The sequence below is a fragment of the Numenius arquata genome, chromosome 16 (genome assembly GCF_964106895.1).
Source record: "Numenius arquata chromosome 16, bNumArq3.hap1.1, whole genome shotgun sequence".
Classification (NCBI taxonomy): domain Eukaryota; kingdom Metazoa; phylum Chordata; class Aves; order Charadriiformes; family Scolopacidae; genus Numenius; species Numenius arquata.
The window spans coordinates 5935203-5953033 of record NC_133591.1 but is presented as its reverse complement, the minus strand read 5'-3'; the positions used below and the strand labels follow the sequence as shown (position 1 = coordinate 5953033).

At 56.4% G+C, this 17831-nt stretch overlaps 1 protein-coding gene across 1 annotated transcript in view; it reads left to right on the top strand.

Annotated features, from left to right (window-relative positions):
* Positions 1-17831, top strand: part of NCOR2 (nuclear receptor corepressor 2) — a 177456-nt gene that overhangs the window by 93919 nt on the left and 65706 nt on the right. The window contains exons 12-13 of the mRNA XM_074159904.1: positions 1643-1697; positions 3870-3968. Of these exons, the coding sequence (XP_074016005.1) occupies positions 1643-1697; positions 3870-3968 (154 nt within the window). The remainder of the gene's footprint in view (positions 1-1642; positions 1698-3869; positions 3969-17831) is intronic.

Sequence of the window (17831 nt, the reverse complement as noted above, 5' to 3'; positions counted from 1 at the left end):
GCCGAGCTGCCTGGTGCGCTGCAACTTCTGGCCTGGGTATTTGGGGTGAACCAAAGTTGCATCATCTGTGATTGTGATCAAAAGCCGGCCTCTTCCTGGGACCATGAAAACCTGGTGCAACCTTTTGTTCAGCCCTGATGGCAGGGGCTCTCGGAGAAAACAGCCAGGCACTACAAGGCCAACAAGCTCTGGGTCTGAACTCATTCTAGCTGTTAAAACATAACCACGAGGAAGAGTGATTTTATTTGCTTCTGGGCAGGATTTCAGGTCTCTTTATTGAGACCTCATGGCTGGCCTGCTTCCAGGGGGGACATGGTTTGCTGATGAAGGAGCAGGGAAGGCTGCAGTACCCCTTCATCCGGCTCAGGCATCGAGGCCCTGTCGTGCTGGGCACTGTGAGAACGCAGCATCTGTCCCTCATCATGGTCTGTGAAAAACAGTGGATTGTCATCTGGATTGCCCCCAACGCTGTGTCAGCATCGTTGATAACGTGGCCTTGAAAACCCAGTCCCTTGGTCAGCCCTTGGTTTGTGCTGAGCACAGGGTGATGAGCCAGCTCTGGAGCTGTGCTCTGATCCCAGTTTGTCGGAGTAGCCCAGCTGCTTTTCTTTTTCCCTCCCAACTCCCCCTAGCATTTCTGGTTTCTTTTTTCTTTTTTATTTAGTCGCGTGTCTTGGGTGATTTCCCTTGGTTATATCTGGGGGGAGGGTAAGTTTTGCCCTTCAAAATATTTGACGGCAGAAAAGCTGATAGAGACTTGGGTCCCCATTAAGCACCCAAGCATCGCCCTCCCATTGCTGTCTGTACTCCCACCTCCCACATCCAGCTGCGCTCCAGCCCTGGCACAAGAGCCATGCTCCCCACACTTCGGTGATGCACTGGTTAACTGTCCTCTTGCCAGCGGGATCACCTCATGCCAAGGGCTTGTTGGCCTTTGGTGTTTCCCAACCAGCCAGGTGAAGGGATTTGTTGGAGGAGACGTCTCAGCGCCCAGGGACAGCTTCTCCCTGGTGGGCGATGCACCCTCCTGGGCTGCCAGAGCCGCGGGCGAGCCTGCTGACAGCTCCTCCGCTTGCTGGGCAGGAGGCGGTGTTCCTCGGAGCGGCTGTGCCACCGGGGATCTCTTGAGCAACTCAGCGACGTGGCAGCTCTGTGTTCCTCCTGGGGTTTGGGTTTCCCTTCCCCTCCTTTGCAGCTGCTGACAGCCCGGCCGGGCTTGGGGTCCTCCTCAGCAGTGGGGACACCCCCAGCCATGCTTCAGGGTGCTTGTGCTCGGCCATTGACGGTGATTCCTTGCCCTTTCCTTGCCAAATCCTGAGGCCTCTGCCCTCTATGCCCACCCTGTCATTGGTACAGGCTTTGGGTGGCCAGGGATCGAGCAGGGTGATGGGCACTACCAGCCCCCTGCCCACTTCTGCCCCGTGATGAACATCTGTGCATTGAAGCTTCCAAACAGCCCAGCTCTGCTGTGCTAAATTTAAAGTTCCTGTATTTCTGGGAAGCTGAGCAGCAGACAAATATTTTCTCAAACCCCCAAGTCCCTCGGGGAGCTGGCCTTGCTGCTCCGGGCGTGCAGGGCATGGCAGCCCAGCGATGAGGAGGGTCAGAGCCGACACTAACCCCCTCCCTCTTGCTCCCACAGGTTCATGCAGCATCCAAAGAACTTTGGCCTGATCGCATCCTTTCTGGACAGGAAGGTAAGCCTCCCTGCCTGGCTTTAACCTGCCTGCCGCTCTCACTTCTCCATCACGCGGCTCGCTTTGCTGTCAGAGCAGCCGGTGGATGCTGGGCATCTGTGGGCGGTGGTGGCTCCGAGCCCCGGGCATGGTCCAGACGCCTCCTGACTGCCTGCAGAGACAAGGGACTGAGTCAGCTGCAGAGAGACAGGGAGCTCAGTGCCGCGAGATGTGTGAACGCATCCAGCCTGGCGCGTAGGCGTCACAGCCCACCCCGTGATCTGCCTCGGGGAGCTGCTTTCCAGCATCTCCTGGAGGCATTTTTACCAGCCGGGCTGTCGTGCAGGGGGTGTGGGGTCCCGGCACAAAGCAGAGGGGTCCCCTCTTTGCTCCGGGAGGGATCTTGAGGGTGGACTGAGTCCTGGATCATCCAGCAGCTGAGGTTGGTGCCGTGTATGCACACACACCTCCTCTTGGTGCTTAGGAACAGTTTGCTCACAGGAGGGCCTGACCTTTCCCAAGCCTCTGTTGTGCTTCTTGGACTTTTCCTTTTTGCTGTTAATTGGGCTGATGGAAGAAAGGTTTGAAAAGGAGATATGAAGGAAGAGCAAGTCTCTGGTCCTGTTCTGAGCAAGCCAGGTACCTTCTGTGGGACAGACCATATGGGCAGATCCACTACAGGCCTGGCGTGGAATGACAGCGATGGACCTGGTGTTCTCTTGAGCAAAAAATACTCAAGAGCTGATGCTTCTCTGGTCCTTGTAGTTAGTTGCATCCTCTGCTCATCTCATGCAGTGTTTCATCCGTGCAGTGTCCGCTCACTCTGGGGGAACCCCTCTGCTTTCAGGGGGTGGCCTGCAGATGTTCCTTCCAGCCTGAGTTATTCTCTGTTTCTACATGACTCAGGCTGGGGAAATAATTTATAAAACCTTGACTTTCCTGTCCGAAGCAGCACGCAAGCAAAGCCCAGCAGCAACCACGTACTGCTGTTGTCGCTGTAAGATACCAGGCTCTTTTCAGCCTTTCCCACTTGTTAAAGCCGAAAGCGATGGGGACTTGGATGATGCTCACAATCCAGTCTGTGTTCCAAGCTGTAAAATGTCTTCTAATTTTATTTGTACTCGTTTGTATATCAGGCTGTAATTATGATACAGAACACATCCATTATCCTGTTGGAGAGAGATGCAAAGTATGGCTGAATGTAATGAATTAATAGATTTTTAAATTGCATTATAAAAAAAAAAATAGTGATCTTAGCCCTTGGAACAGATGACTGTAAGTTTTTGTGTTCGTGTGTGTGTGTATAATCAGGGCTAGATTAGAAAGAGATCCAATTAACACTTTAAAAGTTGCAATCTGTTTTTGCAAATGGTTCCACTCCCTGCATGGGGATGAGGAGAGCGCAGCCCCCGTGCACCCCTGGATCATGCAGCAGCACCCGGCTCCCAGGCGCTTGCAGGCATGTGATGGGTGTGGGGGATTATTTCTGTTCATGCAACAGATCCTGTATATGAAGGTGCAGCCCAAGACCAGTGTTCAGGTGCGCACCCAGTTCAGCAGAGGACTTTTCCCAGTGTGGCAGGAGCAGAATATGTCCCGGCCATGGTTCCTTGTTTTCCTGTCATGTCCGATCCGGGACAGTGCTTGTGGAGCTGACCGCTGGAGCCGGCGTTGGGATGGTGGCTCCTGAGCACCAGGATCTCAATCTTTCTGCGAGAAAGTCGTGTGTGCTGGAGCCAGTGAGCTTAATGGCTGGAAATAACACTAGCTGACAGTCGCGTGGCAGGTTGTGCCTCCCACAACCGCAACAGAGGGTGACAGGCGGCTCTCCCTCTTCTGCCTTCCATTGCCACAGTCATCTGGGGTCAGCCCTTCCCCCTGCTTGGCTTCTGACACAGGGTGCTCTCTGCCCGGCACCCCCGTCTCCGTCTCCGCACGCCTGTGGGATGGCCCCACTCTGTCCCTTGGAAGAGCTGAGCCTTTTTTATTAAGGAAACATGCGTTGCCCCTGCTTCCAGCTCCACCAAAGGGCTTTGGGAGGGAGGTGTGGGGAAGCCTGTTTGGGCTGTAGATCTTCAGAAGTAGCTGGAGACATGGCCATGGCAGGGCCTGAACGCTGCTCCTGGAAGACTGCACCCCGACAGAGCGAGGGGCTGGGACCTTCTGTTCCCTGACTTGCCCATGTCGTTGCAGACGGTGGCAGACTGCGTCCTGTATTACTACCTGACCAAGAAGAATGAGAATTACAAGAACCTTGTAAGAAGGAATTACCGGCGGCGTGGGAAGAGCCAGGTAAGAACTGGAGGAGCATGTCGAAACGTTGTCTCTTGGGCTTTGCAAGGAGCTGCAGCGCTTAGCACTGGCAGCTTCTCAGCAGCACTTTCTCTGAGCACCCCAAATGCTTCTTTTCTCCCCTCCCCAGATGGAGATCTTGCTTGCAGACTGCGATGGGGATGTGGTTTTGCTCTGTGTAGCTTTTCAGAACATGCTGTTTTCTGGCAGTTGATGTTTGTCCATCCCCGTGCCAAGGTCGCAGTAGCTTTAAAAAAGCAAACAACAAACCCAAGATGCTTGAAAAGGGAGATGGTGTGAATGCAGAAAACCTGGCCATGTGTCAGGAGTAGTGCCGGGTTGCCTGTGCAGCCTGTGGCTCCGTGCGAGAACCGAGCGGGGCCAGTTTCTCTCTCCCCTCCAGAGATGGCAGCCGGTGTGCCAATGGGGATGGGGGTCCTGGGAGCTGGGTGGGGGTGCCCCTGCCTTGCAGAGCCCGCCCAAGGCTCGTCCTACAGGTAAAGGTATGGGAGGAGAATGACTTGGGTGGAAGTGACTTCTGGTGACCGCCTGGCAGAGGCATATAAATCTATCTGAAGAGCTGGAGGGTCTCTGAGATCCCTGGGGGGCTGGCAGATATGGCACTGAAGCTAGAGGAGACCCTTAACCACTTGGTTAAAGGACAGGCAGGTACCTAGGGCACCATGAGGTGCTTGGAGGTAGGTGACTGAATCAAGCCTTGCCGTTACTGTGGCCAAGATATCAATCTGGACGTAACCACGCCAGTGTTGCTGCTGCTACCACAATACCCAGATAAGTGCTAACCTTTTGGGCAGGTACCTTGTCCCCAGGAATGCTCTCAGCCAGAGGAAGGTCCTGCTGGTGTATCCCCAGGTCCATGAGGTGAACGATTATCCACGTCATGAGGAGAGTGAGATGACCCCAAAGGGAATATCTCTCCAGATAACGTGGGGATAGAGATGGAAAAACTAGCCTGGCCCGTGCCACCACTGACATCAGCAGCTCCTCACACTGCATGGCCATAAAAAGCAGCACTTGGGTCTAGATCCTGATTGGGAGGCAGATAGGTAGCCTCGCTCCAATTTGATTTCTGCAGCATTAAGACACCAGAATAGCTAGCACATGACGAATGTCATGGACGAGGCCCAGTTTTCCCTTCTTTTTTTCAGAGACATTAGAGATGGATAAAGCCCTATTAGATTATCCAGTCCCTCTCCCAGCAAACACAGGGTGGTTCCCTCCAGTACATTTTTATAGTGTTTACCATGGTCTGTTTTGTTAGATCACAGCAACTAGAACATGAGACCACATTTGTTTCTTGTTAGCGGTGGAGACATTCAGCACAGCTCATTCCAGTTTCAATGTTAAGTTGAGCAAGTAACAAGTGTGGAGGGAGAGAGACAATCTAACGCTCTGCTCCGCATCTACCTACCTACCCTGGCAGCCACCTGCACCCAGCAGGTACTATTTGTATTTTGGTTTTTAAAAGTATCCAAAGCATCCTTGGCTGCAGAATTTCCCACGGCTCTTGCCCTCGCTGATGCGTCTGGTCCAGCCTGGGCAGTTGTGATCGTGTGCTGCTGTTTGGAGCCTCGTTCAGTGCCAGCCTTTGGAAGCAGGGACTTACTGTATCAACTGTAATAAAAGGCAAGACTGTTTTTGCAAGTAGGGGAGAGCAGTATTTGTAAAACATTGAGAGGCAGAGGCTGCTGGGCTCTGAGGGGAGCGGATTGCACCTCTGCTGGAGCACAGCTCAACCAGAACATTATTGTTTTTGAAGGAAGAGTCAGATGGCTGAGTCTGGGGGGAAAGTGGAGCAGTGACTATTTCCTGTGACTCTTTGATACTCAGGTGGAAGGTGGGATGTTCAGACGAGCTTTAAGAGCCAAGAGCTGGCTGCACAAACAGCAGTAAGGAGAGAGGTGCAGAACAAGAGTTGCTGCGTACAATCCAGCCTGGAGCAGCTCTCCCCCAGAGATCTTGGGGTCTCTTGAGATGCACACTTTGTACTGCGATACCCCCGCTATTTCCATACATCGATTGCATCCATTTCCTGCGAGGCTGCGTGCAGACAGAGCAGCGCTGGAAGAGCCTGTGTGCAGGCTTGGGAAGGGCACGCTGCTGCAGAAGGAAGATAGTGGAGGCTGGTGGGGCAGCACGGCTGGGTCCGTGCTGCCGAGGGAGGCTGTGCTGGGGAGAGAGTTGTTTTAGGGTGGGATTTTAAGGTAATGAAGGAACATGTTGTTAAAAGTCCTGCCAGAAGCTGGTGGGAGCAGTGAAGTGTCTCCCTTGCACACCTTCACAGAGCTGGAGTCTCCCCTGAGCGTGGTGCCAATGGGACCTGCTTTCCTGGGCCAGGCTGGGTCAGCTCGCCGCTGCTCCAACCAGCATGGGAGAGGTTAGATACTGGCAAATCTGAAGGGCTGGGATGGAGGGATGCTCCTGGCAGGACTTTTGCTTAGTGAGTCTTTTCAGAAGCTGCTTATATTCTGGCTGCGCCTGCAAAAGGTGTGCTCGTTTGAGGGTAACCCATCCTGGAGGCTCAGCGAGCACCTTGGCTGCCAGTGCTCACTCCTTATTCCCAGGGGGTCCTGGATTATTTTTAACCCCATGCAGGTCCCTCATCCTGTTGTCCATGTGGCCTTGCGACGAGTCGGGCTGTGGCTGGGGAGTGGTGGTGCTGGGCCTCTGTACCGGGTCTCAGCCCCCAGAGATGGTGACGGGATGAAGGATGGGAGAAATGGTGGGACAGCGCGGGGATGGGCAGCGTGCAGGGAAGAGGCAGGGCTGCAAATACTCTTCCCGCAGCATCAGGAGACACAGTGCCATGTTCCTGGCACTGCCCGTGCTTTGAGCACAGATTTTGCTGCTGGTAAGGGTTCAAGGAGTTAAACGCCAAAAGTGAGATTTAATTGATTTAGAGGAGAGGAGGAGAGGTTGACTTCTATATCAGATGAGAAGAGCGGATGAGGTCTGATACAAATAGCATTTCAAGTGGCCCTATGCTGTTTTCTTGCTCCTTTTCTCACGGAGAGGTTGGTGGTCTTATTTGCTCTTGGAGGCTGCGGGGAGCTTGAGAGCGAAGTGGAGATAATTACACGTAGAAATAAAGCTACTCTGGTGTCAAGATTATCATTGTGGCCTACTTATTAAAAGTCCATTAAAAAATAAGAATCCCACTGCTCCCTGGCTGATGGTCCCCTGGCAAAGGATATTTCTCATAAAGCTGCTACTTATTGCTAAAAATCTCCTGCCAAGAGCGGGGACTTCACATGATTCTGCTTCCAGTTTGTCAGAAGACGGAGCAGCCGCCCGCTCCGAGGCAGGACGCATGCTCCCGGCACGCTGCCTTCCCTGGCGCCGATGAATGAAAGGCGCACACATCTGATGGATCATTATGCATAATATTCAGGCTCCCGAGATGAAGATCCCTTCTAAAATAATCTTCTGCGTTTGGGTATGAAAAATGCCATTTAACCCTGAAAGGGGGGAATCAATGGGAAGAGGAATAACTTCCAAGCGTGTAATTTCTCATTGGAAAAAAAAAAAAAAGTTTGAGTGATGGTAAAATGATCTGATCCAATATTTAATGTACAGTAATAAGCATAAATTTGCATGAGCTTGTAATGAAAGGCCCTTGCATGGATACGTTGCCTGGGGGGGCTGTCACAGTTGCTCTTCAGGGTATTTCAAAGAGCATTTCTCTGCGAACACCCCTAATTCTGTAGCGAGGAGCACCAAAATTGAAGCTAGGTAATTAGCGCCATGTGCTTCGCTTTTTTGGGCAAGCTGTTCAGCCGGGCTGCGGTAGCGCAAGGTTGAGCTGAAACCCTGCTGGAACGCGAGTGACTCTATTTCAACATAATTATTCCGTGTGGAGTGCGGGGTTCTTATTCCAGAATAAATTCGCTTTGATTTTGGAGTAGGGTTGCCCACGTGGCAGTGGAGCGGCTGCAGCACGTCGGTGCCGGGGCATTCCTGGGGGGAGAAGCTGTGGGGCCAGGATAGGGAGGTGGGCGAGTGTCCCACCAGGCAAGGCCACCGGTGCTCTCGCCGGCAGCGGGTCGGCCGGCAGCAGTGATGGGCGGCTGGAGGAGCTGCCTGCCCGCCCTGAGGATGACTCAGAGGTGGATGAAGTCATGGTGGAGGGACGTGGCCGGCAGGACATACCGTCATGCCGGTCCCCCTTGGCGCAGCTGTCAGACGGTGCTCACGTATTCCCCGGCGAAAGGCCGCCGTGCGTTAGTGCTGACGCTTTCGAGGACTCGCTCGGTGGCTCCCGGGGGGACGGGAGCTACCCGGACCCCCCCCTTCCTCCGCCAGGGACTGGTGCCGGGACCGTGCCGGCGGGGCGGGGGCTGCGGCGTGACCTGCCCGGGCAGCCGGCGCGGTCCCCTGCCAGGGCTGACAGCCTTTCCCAGGCCCACCCTCTTCCCTAACCCCTGCCAAAACCCAAATCGAATTATCCGTCCCGCCGGCTGTCCCGCCCTCCCCAAACACAAACCATTCCCCTCGCCGACGCGGATAAACAGCCCCAGCCCGGATTTTTATAAACAACCCATTTACTTTTTTCACGGAAGCGCCGTCCCAGCCGGCGGGACTGGCAGGGGCTGGGGGTGCCAGATGGGCACCGTCTCTCCGTGTTCCCTGTCCCCAGTGCAGGAGCAGAGCTCCCACCACGGTCCAGCCTTGCCCTGCCATCACCTCTCCTCCCTCTGTGAGGATCAGGTCCGGAGCTCTGCAAACTGCCTCTTACACCACAGATTGTCCATGTGCCCCCTCTCCATTAACCACAACAGCTAACGAGATGAATGGTATTTATTTCTTGGAAGCATTCGATTTTCATCAATACGGGGAGTGGCTCCTCATTAGTGACAAAGGGCTTGACAACTTCTCTTTCAGACGTGGGGAGATACTTGTCATAAAATCCTGCTCATCATACAGAAACAGCCCTGGATGTGGTCAGTGAACTTTGCTGCCACAAATACCCATAAATTACTCTGCGTGCAATAATAAATTACTCTACTTGAGCGCTGTATTTTAAACAGCACTGAGATTATCAGCGGAGCAGGGAGGGGGGAATGATTGTGGCTGCAAAGTGGTGTGTAATGGAGCAGTTTGTGTGGTTGGAAACAACACCTGGGATGCCAGTGCTGGGGTTGCGGGTTCATCTTCTGCTGATGGGATGGGAGTGTTGCTGTGAGGTGGCCCTGCTGCTTGTCCTGTCCCCCAGTTCTGCCCCATTCCACCAGCTGGGACGGGTCAGCTCACTGCTGGGACACATAAGGGATTGAATTTGGCTTGTTTTCTGGACAGGTCTGCAGTGTGACAGCACTGCTGGTGGCTGGGGAAACCTGCCTGGCCAGGCTGGAGCTGCAGGACCCATGAGAAATCAAACCTGGTCCTGGTCCTGCTTTTCAGTGCAGCCTCACAGGGAGAAACATCTCACAGAGCATTTATTCCTTGGGTGCTCGTGTGTGTGCTGCTCGGCACAGGCTCTCGCTCTTTAAATCTACATCTCCTTGTAGCCAAAAAAAATCCAGACAAAACCAGCTAATCCCTAGAATCCTCAAATGGGCTCCGAAAGCTTCCTTGTGGAAAGCAGCGGGCTTACAGCGAGGATGGAGGGTTGCACTGGAGCATGTTTGGAGACAGCGGGTCCTGCTCAGTGGCTGGCAGTACGTGACTTGCAAAGACGTTGGTTTCCATTAGGCCAAGTGGTTGTTTCTGGGAAAATACTAATTTCTTGTGCTTTTCCTACACCTCGGTGTGGCTCTGGTGCATCCTGGCTCACAGGGCAGCCTGACAGCGGTGCTGGGGGGCTCACAGGTGAGGGCTTGGGGTCTGCAGCCTGTCCTGTGCTTTGCTGAGTGCTCTTTGCCAGGGCCCGCGTTGGCCTCCGTGCCTCCAGACGGGAAGGTCCGCCTGCCCCCTCTGAAGTGCCGAGATTGCCAGGTACTGACCGTGATGTTGGGGTTGGTAAAGGGCTGTCACCCAGGGGCCATCGCTGCCCTGTCATGGGTGAGGTTGAGCATTGGGGTGTCTGTGCAGAGGAGGTGTGAGACATGGCGATTTCTGAGCTGATACTGATCCCGTAACCCTCCATTGGCGCCTGCTCTTTCAGTCTGGGCTCCGTCGCTCCCAAGCCCTGTCCCCTACGTGTGCCCCATAAGGTGCATCATGCCCATTCCCGCATTGCAAGCACGTTGCAGCATTCCCACATCCCTGCCACCTCTCCAGGCAGCATAATCGGGCAAACACAATGGAAACTCGCATTCCTGAAATCCCAGCTGCAATTTTGGGGGTGATTAAATGAGAACGATGTGGCCATATTTGGGAAAAGACTCGAAGGATGCATTGCTGCAGGAGGATGGCTGCTTGGTCCCCAGGTCCCAACACGGCCTTGTGGGCTGCTGGCAGCGTGGGGACAGCAGGGAGACCTGCGGGCTCAGAGCGAGGACAGGCACGGTCAGGCAGGGACACGCAGCCACTTCCCTCCGGGGTAGCACTGGCACGGGCTGTTGATGGGCCACTTGCTGATGGACCCTTTGGCCACCACAGCTGGACTCTTCCATGCAGCTTGATCACGTCTGCAGTTAGCGATAATAAAATAGTCACTTAAAAGTGACGTCAACCCCCTTATTCCCGTTGTCCCCCAAGTTCGGACTCGTGTTTCTTCAACAGCAGGTCGATGCATCCTCCCAACGAGCACTCCACCACACCTGCACCCGCCTGAGTACTCCTCAGGTCGGGCATTTGGGATCCTGCAGCGTCCTCCTGGCAGGACAGGGAGTGATGGAAGCGGTTGGATTTTGGGATGAGTCCTTTTATCTGTTGTTGTGATCCGGAATTGACTGGGAACCAATGGGAAGTAGGTTGCATCATCGCTAAGTTGCTTTCTAAAGCGGGCTCAGTTGAAAATCCCAGAGAAAGCTGCTTCCGTAAGGATACGGGGCTTGCTTTGCCCCCGGTGCCTGTGCAGCATGCAGGGATGCTGCTCTGTGTCCCACAAACCGCCAACCCGGCACCTTCCTCTGTTGGTAGGGCTCGGAGGGGGCTTGGCACGCAGCGGGGGGTGCTGCAGGCAGCAGGGAGCGGGGTAAAGCAAACCGCAGGGAAGAGAAAACACGTGTTCCCTGCCTGGGACAGAGTGAGGGCTCATCTCCATCGCTTCCAAATGTTTTGCTCTCTTCCCCTCGGGTCATCTTCCCTTCACAAGCAATCAAATCGCTTTTTAAAAAACTCAGCAGCGACCCAGAAAAGAAACATTTCCTCTTATGGAAAAGCCCTCAGTGATTTAAGGAGGGATCTGAGAGAGCAGGGTCTTGTAAAAGTGGCTTCTGTGCTTCACTGAGATCATGGAGTGAACGGTGGGAAGGTGTCAACACCCTCCATGCTGGGCTGAGCTGCACAGGGGCCCGTGCCCAAAAGGCTCCCATGCCCAAAAAGCTCCTGTGCCACCTGAGATGAGCCCATGCACCAGACACGGTCGTGCTGTGGTTTGGCAAGTGACACTAAAGTGTCTGGCATCCCTACAGTCCCACAGCCAGTCCCTATCCTCGCCCCCCAGTGTGCTGCTCGCCCCCGGGACCGGCAGCCTGTGTGATGGCACAGGGCTTTCCCAGCTCAGCTGTGGCTGCTGGTGCTTTGCTGCTGGCGCTGGACATGTTCTGTGGCCTGTGGTGCTCGTGAGCCGTGCTGGCGAGCGTGCGTGGGCACACAGTGCCTCCCGGGATGCTGGGCATGGCCCCGGCGTTTTCCATCTCTGCCATGGGATGATTGCTGTCTCGCAGAGCATGCTGTTTACTGACGAAGGAGCTCTGGGCCATCGTGGTCAGGGCAGAACCAAGGGAGCCCCATGCTCGCTGTCATTCTCCTTATCAAATCCAAGCCCGGCCCTTTGATTTTTCAACTTGTTTCCGCAGCCAGCAGCATCAAACCCAGCCCCGGGATGCAAGCCATCAAAGCCAAGTCGCCGGCAGACATTCCTCTTCCTCTCCTTGTTGTTTTGGCAGCGGCTTGTTTTGCTTTGTGGTTTCTCCCATGAGCGGAGGGTGCCGCACGCGGTCGTGAGAAGCCAGGCTGTGTGGCGGTGGGTGGCAGCGAGGGCTGAGGCATTCCAGGCCATCGGATCAGAGGCTCCGGGCCCCAGGAGTCAGTTACATGATACATACATGTGTTTCTAAGCCATCCTCGCTGCGCTCCGTATCCAGCCTGCCGCCGGGGGACGGGTAGGGAGATGCGGGGAGCACTGTTTGCAGTGGCCATGCGACATCAGATCTCTGCAGCGGGTGACTCGACCTCTGCTGTGGCGTCGGTAAATGGGGAAGGATGCTCCAGGGGAGACCTCGGGTGCCTGGGCAGCATGATGGCTAAAGAAAGAGGAGGCTGGCGCTGTGGGTGCTCGGTGGGGGGGTTCCTGCTCTGGCTCTCGTTGGTGTGACCTGCCAGAGGGAGACTTGGAAAGCAGGTGGAAGGATGGATGCAGGTGGTGGAGGAGAAGGGATGTTCCCGAGCCACAGCTGTGTGGTGCCAGCCCTTCTCCTGGCAGAGAAGCTCTGGGCATCGTCCTGTGGGGCTGGGGAGAGGGGTGGGAGCTGAGTGCCGAGTCCTGCCGGCTGTGCCGCAAAGAGCGCAGTGCGTCCTGCCCCACGGTGCCCATATCGGATCTCATGGGACATTCACGGTGATGCCAGCAGGCACCCACGTGCACATATGGCCATCATCGGCGTGCTCTGGCTCCCGGAGAAGCAGCAAAGCAAACCCCAGCCGTTCCTGGCTAGCGTAGCATGGGCCTTTTGTCTTCGGCTTATCTTGAGCTGGTTTTAATTTGCAACTCCCTGATTGCATGCAGTGACCTCGGCCCAAGCCTGCTCCGCAGCCGAGTGCCCCTGGAGAACATCATAAATGCCATTGGTCTGAAGTCACCCACGGGAGAAGTGAGGAGCCAGCACCCCATGCACGGGAGAGGTGGCACAGCTGAGCGGGTGCTCCCGGCTGCTGGAAGGGATGGGGCTCACGTTGGCGGGGTGCAGGTCCCTCCAAAGTCCCTGTTGAGTCAGAGTTAGGCGTGACACGGTGGGGAGAGGGTTGGCACATGTCACTGCACTGCTGCAGTGAGCCTGTGGCAAAGGCTGCAAAGCTGCCTTCGAGCAGAAACCCTTGAGCTCGCTGCCAGCGGTGCCTGGGGATGTGGTGGGGTGGCTCTGAAATGAGGTGCCTCGCAGCTCAGCCTGGCACGTGCAGCTCACTCTGCACGAGGCTGTAGATGGTCGTGCTTTGCTCCCTCATGATTTAAGGAGCAAGCAGGAGCTGGTGGTTTCTGTGGTGCATTCATCTTCTGTAAGAGCCCCGGGCACCGTAATGACAGCAGTGGAGATGATGCACCTGTTGGCAGTCAAATGGCATCCCCCGCACAGCCAATCCGCCCTCAAAACCCGCCATGACAGAGAGGAGATGTCACCCCCAGCCAGCACTTGGGCTTGGGGACAGGCTCTTGCACAGTGCTGTCACTGTGACCTGAGCCGGTTGCCTGCCAGCACACCCACCAGCAAGAGGGGTGGCCAGGGGTGGCAGGAGCTGGTGGTCCTGGGGCAGGAGTGGTTCTCCCAGGTATGAGCTCAGGTAAACATCATAGGGAGAGGTGCTGTGAAACGGTGGCCGTGCCTGCCCCCAGCAGGACCGGGGCTGGGGAACTGAGCCCTGCTGGCAACAGTGGTGTTTTGGTGCATATTTTGAGGGTGCTGTGGAGCAGGGACTGGGAGAGGGCATGGATCCCTTGGCTGCAAGGTGCATGGTCCAGCCAGGATGCCTTGCGGGCAGCGAGGGAGGTTTCTGAGTAGGGCTCTGGCGCGGTCCCCTGCCACAGCCCAGCACATCTCACCTCAGAGGGGACGGGGAAGGCAGGAGCGGTCATTTTCCGGAGATTTGTAAGTTTGGAAAATAAATAGCCCTGCGCCGTAGGTTAAGCTTGGCATCCTGGCGGATTAATCACGCTGGCTGCAGCCAGCACTGCGAGCCCCGGTGACGAGAGCTGTGGTTTATAGATGATGATTCATCGACTCGACTTAGAGCGACCACGTTATTCCAGCAGATTGCAAAATCATAAGAGGAATGTTGTGGTTAGTTTACGGCTTAACTATGCAAATCGTCAGGAAGCCTTCAGAGCCGGAGAATGTAAGGCGCAGCGCGCCCGGATGGCTGGGCGGTGAGCAGGGGCCGGGAGCTGGCGATGGGGCTGTCGGGGACCGGCCGCTCGCGGGAGCCGGGGAGCGGGGAGGTGAGTGATTTGGGGAGAGATGAGGGTTGGGAGCTCACGGGGAGCCTGTGAGCAGGGTGCTTTGGAGGCAGGGGGACACGCGGCTGGCCGGGAAGGGGTTTCTGGCTGGTTTCACCGTCTCTGTGCCAAGGCGGCAGGCGTCTCTGGCGGGGGCTGGGGAGGGCGAAGGTGGGGAGCTGCTTCCCCCACCTCCTCCTGCCCTCTCCTCCTGCTTCCAGAAGCAGGCAGAGCCTCCGCGGAGGAAGTAAACAGAGTGGGAGGAGCTGCACCTCTTCCTCGCAGGGGCTTTCTCCCAGCCAGCCCTACTGCCGGGACATGCAGCAAGTTGGTCAGTTCTCAGCAGGGCCAGTGTTTCAGTGTTCGGGACCTACCTGGAAGCTGGTGTCCCCCATAAGTCCGCTTGGAGCTGGAGCTTTGCGGTGTCTGAAATCCCCGTGTTGTCCCATCCTGATGGAGCTGGGCGAGCTGTGTCGCTCCAGAGGGGAGCAGGGCGCCGGGGCCAACATGCGTGCCTGCCCGTGGGCCCTGGCAAGGGGGTGGCCAGCAGCGCCCGCAGTGTTCCCGGGAGGGCTGGCAGCCCTGTGCTCCTCTCCAGCTGTTCCGGGGCCGGTGGGAAATTGGGGCAGAGGTGAGCAGATGTTTGTAATTATGGAGCGGCTCACGCCGGAGCGCAGGGAAGGAGGCCGCCCGTCTCTGTGAACTCAGAGTAGGATCGGCCGCTTGCTCACACGTGCGTTTTTGTCCCGGGGCCTTTTTAAATAAACAGGATGTGTCGGCAGCAAAAACAAGCAGTAGCGATGCTGAAGAGGAAGGGCGGTCCGGTGGTTAGAGCGTCGGACCTGGGAGGGAGGGACGGGAGGGACAGCCCTGCCCTCTGCCACAGGCATCTTCCCTGGCCTTGGGCACATCCCTTCCCCTTCTTGTGCAAGGAGGGGAGCACGTACCTGCTTTGCCTCCTGGAAGTGGGGTGCCTCATCCCTGGGGGGTCAGGGATGTAGGTGGAGAGAGGTTTAAGCTTGCCAGGAGTAATTTTGGTGCTGGCTTTTGGCGTGTCCGCTAAGAGCTGACCCACCTGCTGGTCCACCTCTAACCGGGGCAGTGTGAATCAGAGGGAAACATCGGCTGGTAATTGGGGAAGCATTTCCTGGCCTGTCACGCTTTGGGATGGCGTCCCGTCCCTTGAATCATCCAGAGCTGGTCTGCATCCAGCACTAAGAATAGCCTCCCCGTGCACCGCGGGGGCAGCCATGCGCTGGGAGGGGGGGACCGGCCGGCTCGCGGGTTCCCAGCTGTGACTTCCCAGCGCTGCGCCATGCCGTGGTCTGGCTCCAGTGCCGGCCAGTCTGAGGTTCAGGGTAGAGCGCATAGCATGGCCGAGGTGGCTGCTGTGGTTGGTCCCCAGGGGGGTGTCCCACCTCCTTTGTCCGTGTGCCAGTTGTTGCTCTCACCCGGCTTCACTTGGGACCCTGAGGTACCCGCTCTCCCACCCGAGGTCTGGGTCCTTCAGCCAGCCCCATGGCCTCCAGACCAGCCCTTACCTCCTGGGTAGGATGTAAGGTGGCATTTGTGAGCATGGCTGTCCTTGTTGGTCCTCCCCGGGGTGTTTAAGGGGTGCCCCACTGTGCAGCCAAGCCCCAGTGCAGGAGATAAGCCATCACTGCCTGCTTGCCAAGGTTCAAAGCAGCATTTGGCCAGGAGCTTTCTTCAGATGAAGACATCGATACAGCCACTTGTGGAGCAGGTGACAGTTTTCCCTGCCGTGGCCTCTTAGTGTCGACGCTGCCCAATTTACGCATTTCAGCCCAGCAGGAGAGGGCTGGCAGGTGAGATCCATCCCATCCCATCCCCCTGTGCAGGGTGCTGTGCCCACCCAGCTCTCGCTCCTGGCATTGGGCACTCTGTCGTGGCTGGAGCAGGGCAATCACTAGAGGGCATCCTTGGATCGGGATGCTGCTCTGCAGTGGGAGAAGCCCTAATTTGATGTCCCACCACGCTGGGCTTAAAACTTCTGTGGGAGCAAACCCAGAGGAGAGGGATGTGCAGTGGCCACATGAAGCTGGGCCAGTGGGATTTGCTTGTCCTTGTCATGCCAGAGCTTGGTGGATGCATCTCTGGGCAAGCGCCTGCGTTGCAGTGTGAACCTCTGTGCCCACTTGGCTTTCTCCCTGCCTTTCCACGCCTGCTTTTGCAGGCTGGCACGGGGAACTCACCAGCACCACCACCATCCCAGCCTGTTCCTCTGAGGAAGAGCTGTGATGGGTACTTGGGGTGACAGTCCCTTGGTTTGAATGAGCGTGGAGACAAGATGGGACGATGCTGAAGCTTCCATTGGGAGCCTGCACCAGCCTGATGCTGGCACAGGGACTTGTGTAGTCACAGCTGGGTTTATGGCTGAAGGAGAGCTGGATTCGTGCCCCAGGGAGCTGGGGATCTCCAGGATGCGGGGTTTCCCCCCATCTCTCAAAAGAAAACATTCACGACAGGGTGGGAGAAATACTGCAAAACTCTTCTGGGCTCCCCTCCCTTGCCGAAGTGCTTGGTGAAGGAAACACAGGTGAGTGTGACGGCCAGGGCTGGGTCAGAGCCTGCCCAGAGCCCTGTGCACCCGGCCTGGCCATTGGAGGTCACAGCCCTCGCCCCATGGGTATTTGTCTGGGCTGAACCTGTGCTCAGGGTTCACCAAGCCGTGACTCACGGGGAGTCAGAGAGTTCAGGGCAGTACTGGGGAAACACATGTGACAGATGGCCCTTGCTTCTCTGCTGCCAGTGCAGGCTTGCCCGCCTCCCGCTGCCGATGGACTCGCTGGCTGCCCCTGGCTTCTCCCCAGGTTTGGGGGCTGGTGGGCCAGGGCCTGGCACTGTTGCTTGGCCAGTTGCTGCAGGAGGTAGCCCAGTCCCCAGGCGTTAGAGATTTGTGGACACCAGAAAAATCTTAAGCAACCAAGTGCTCATCCCAACCATTCCCCAGATCCTCCTCCTCTGGATCCCCCCCACTTCACATCCCACGGAGCTATTCCTGGGGGTGTGAGCTGATGTGGTACAGGTGTCTTTGACACGTGTGCCAGCGGGGAGGTGCCACGGGGCCAGCTGAGCTTGCCACGCGTGTGCTAACGAGTGGGGTCCTGTTGGCACAGCCACCTCCCCCGGGCAAAAGGAGGAATTGAAAGTCCCCAGGGTCTTGGTGATAGCAGTGCCTGGTTTTTAAAAACTTGTGTTAGACCAGAACCTGAAAGAATCAGAAGCTTTTTTGTTAAACGGCTCCGAAGCCTGCTTTTGCAGCTCCACACTTGTTTTAGCTCCTGGATCGGGGTCAGGCCAGTCCCCCTGGTTCGAGAGACCTGGGCACACCTCATCTGCGCTTGCTGCATGGCTGCGTGCAGGCCAGACCAGGCCGCTTGGGATCACGCTTGCTGTTGATAAACCTGCTTTAAGGCAATTTTTCCCTGCCGTTGTATCACCGAGCCCTTTCCCAAGGGGTGGTGGAAGCCGCTTGGGCAGGGGCTGGGCGAGCCCGCGTGGGTTTCCTGGAGCAAGCAGCCTTGTATTAGCCAGGAGAAGGATGGTTTAATAAATCATTTCCGTCT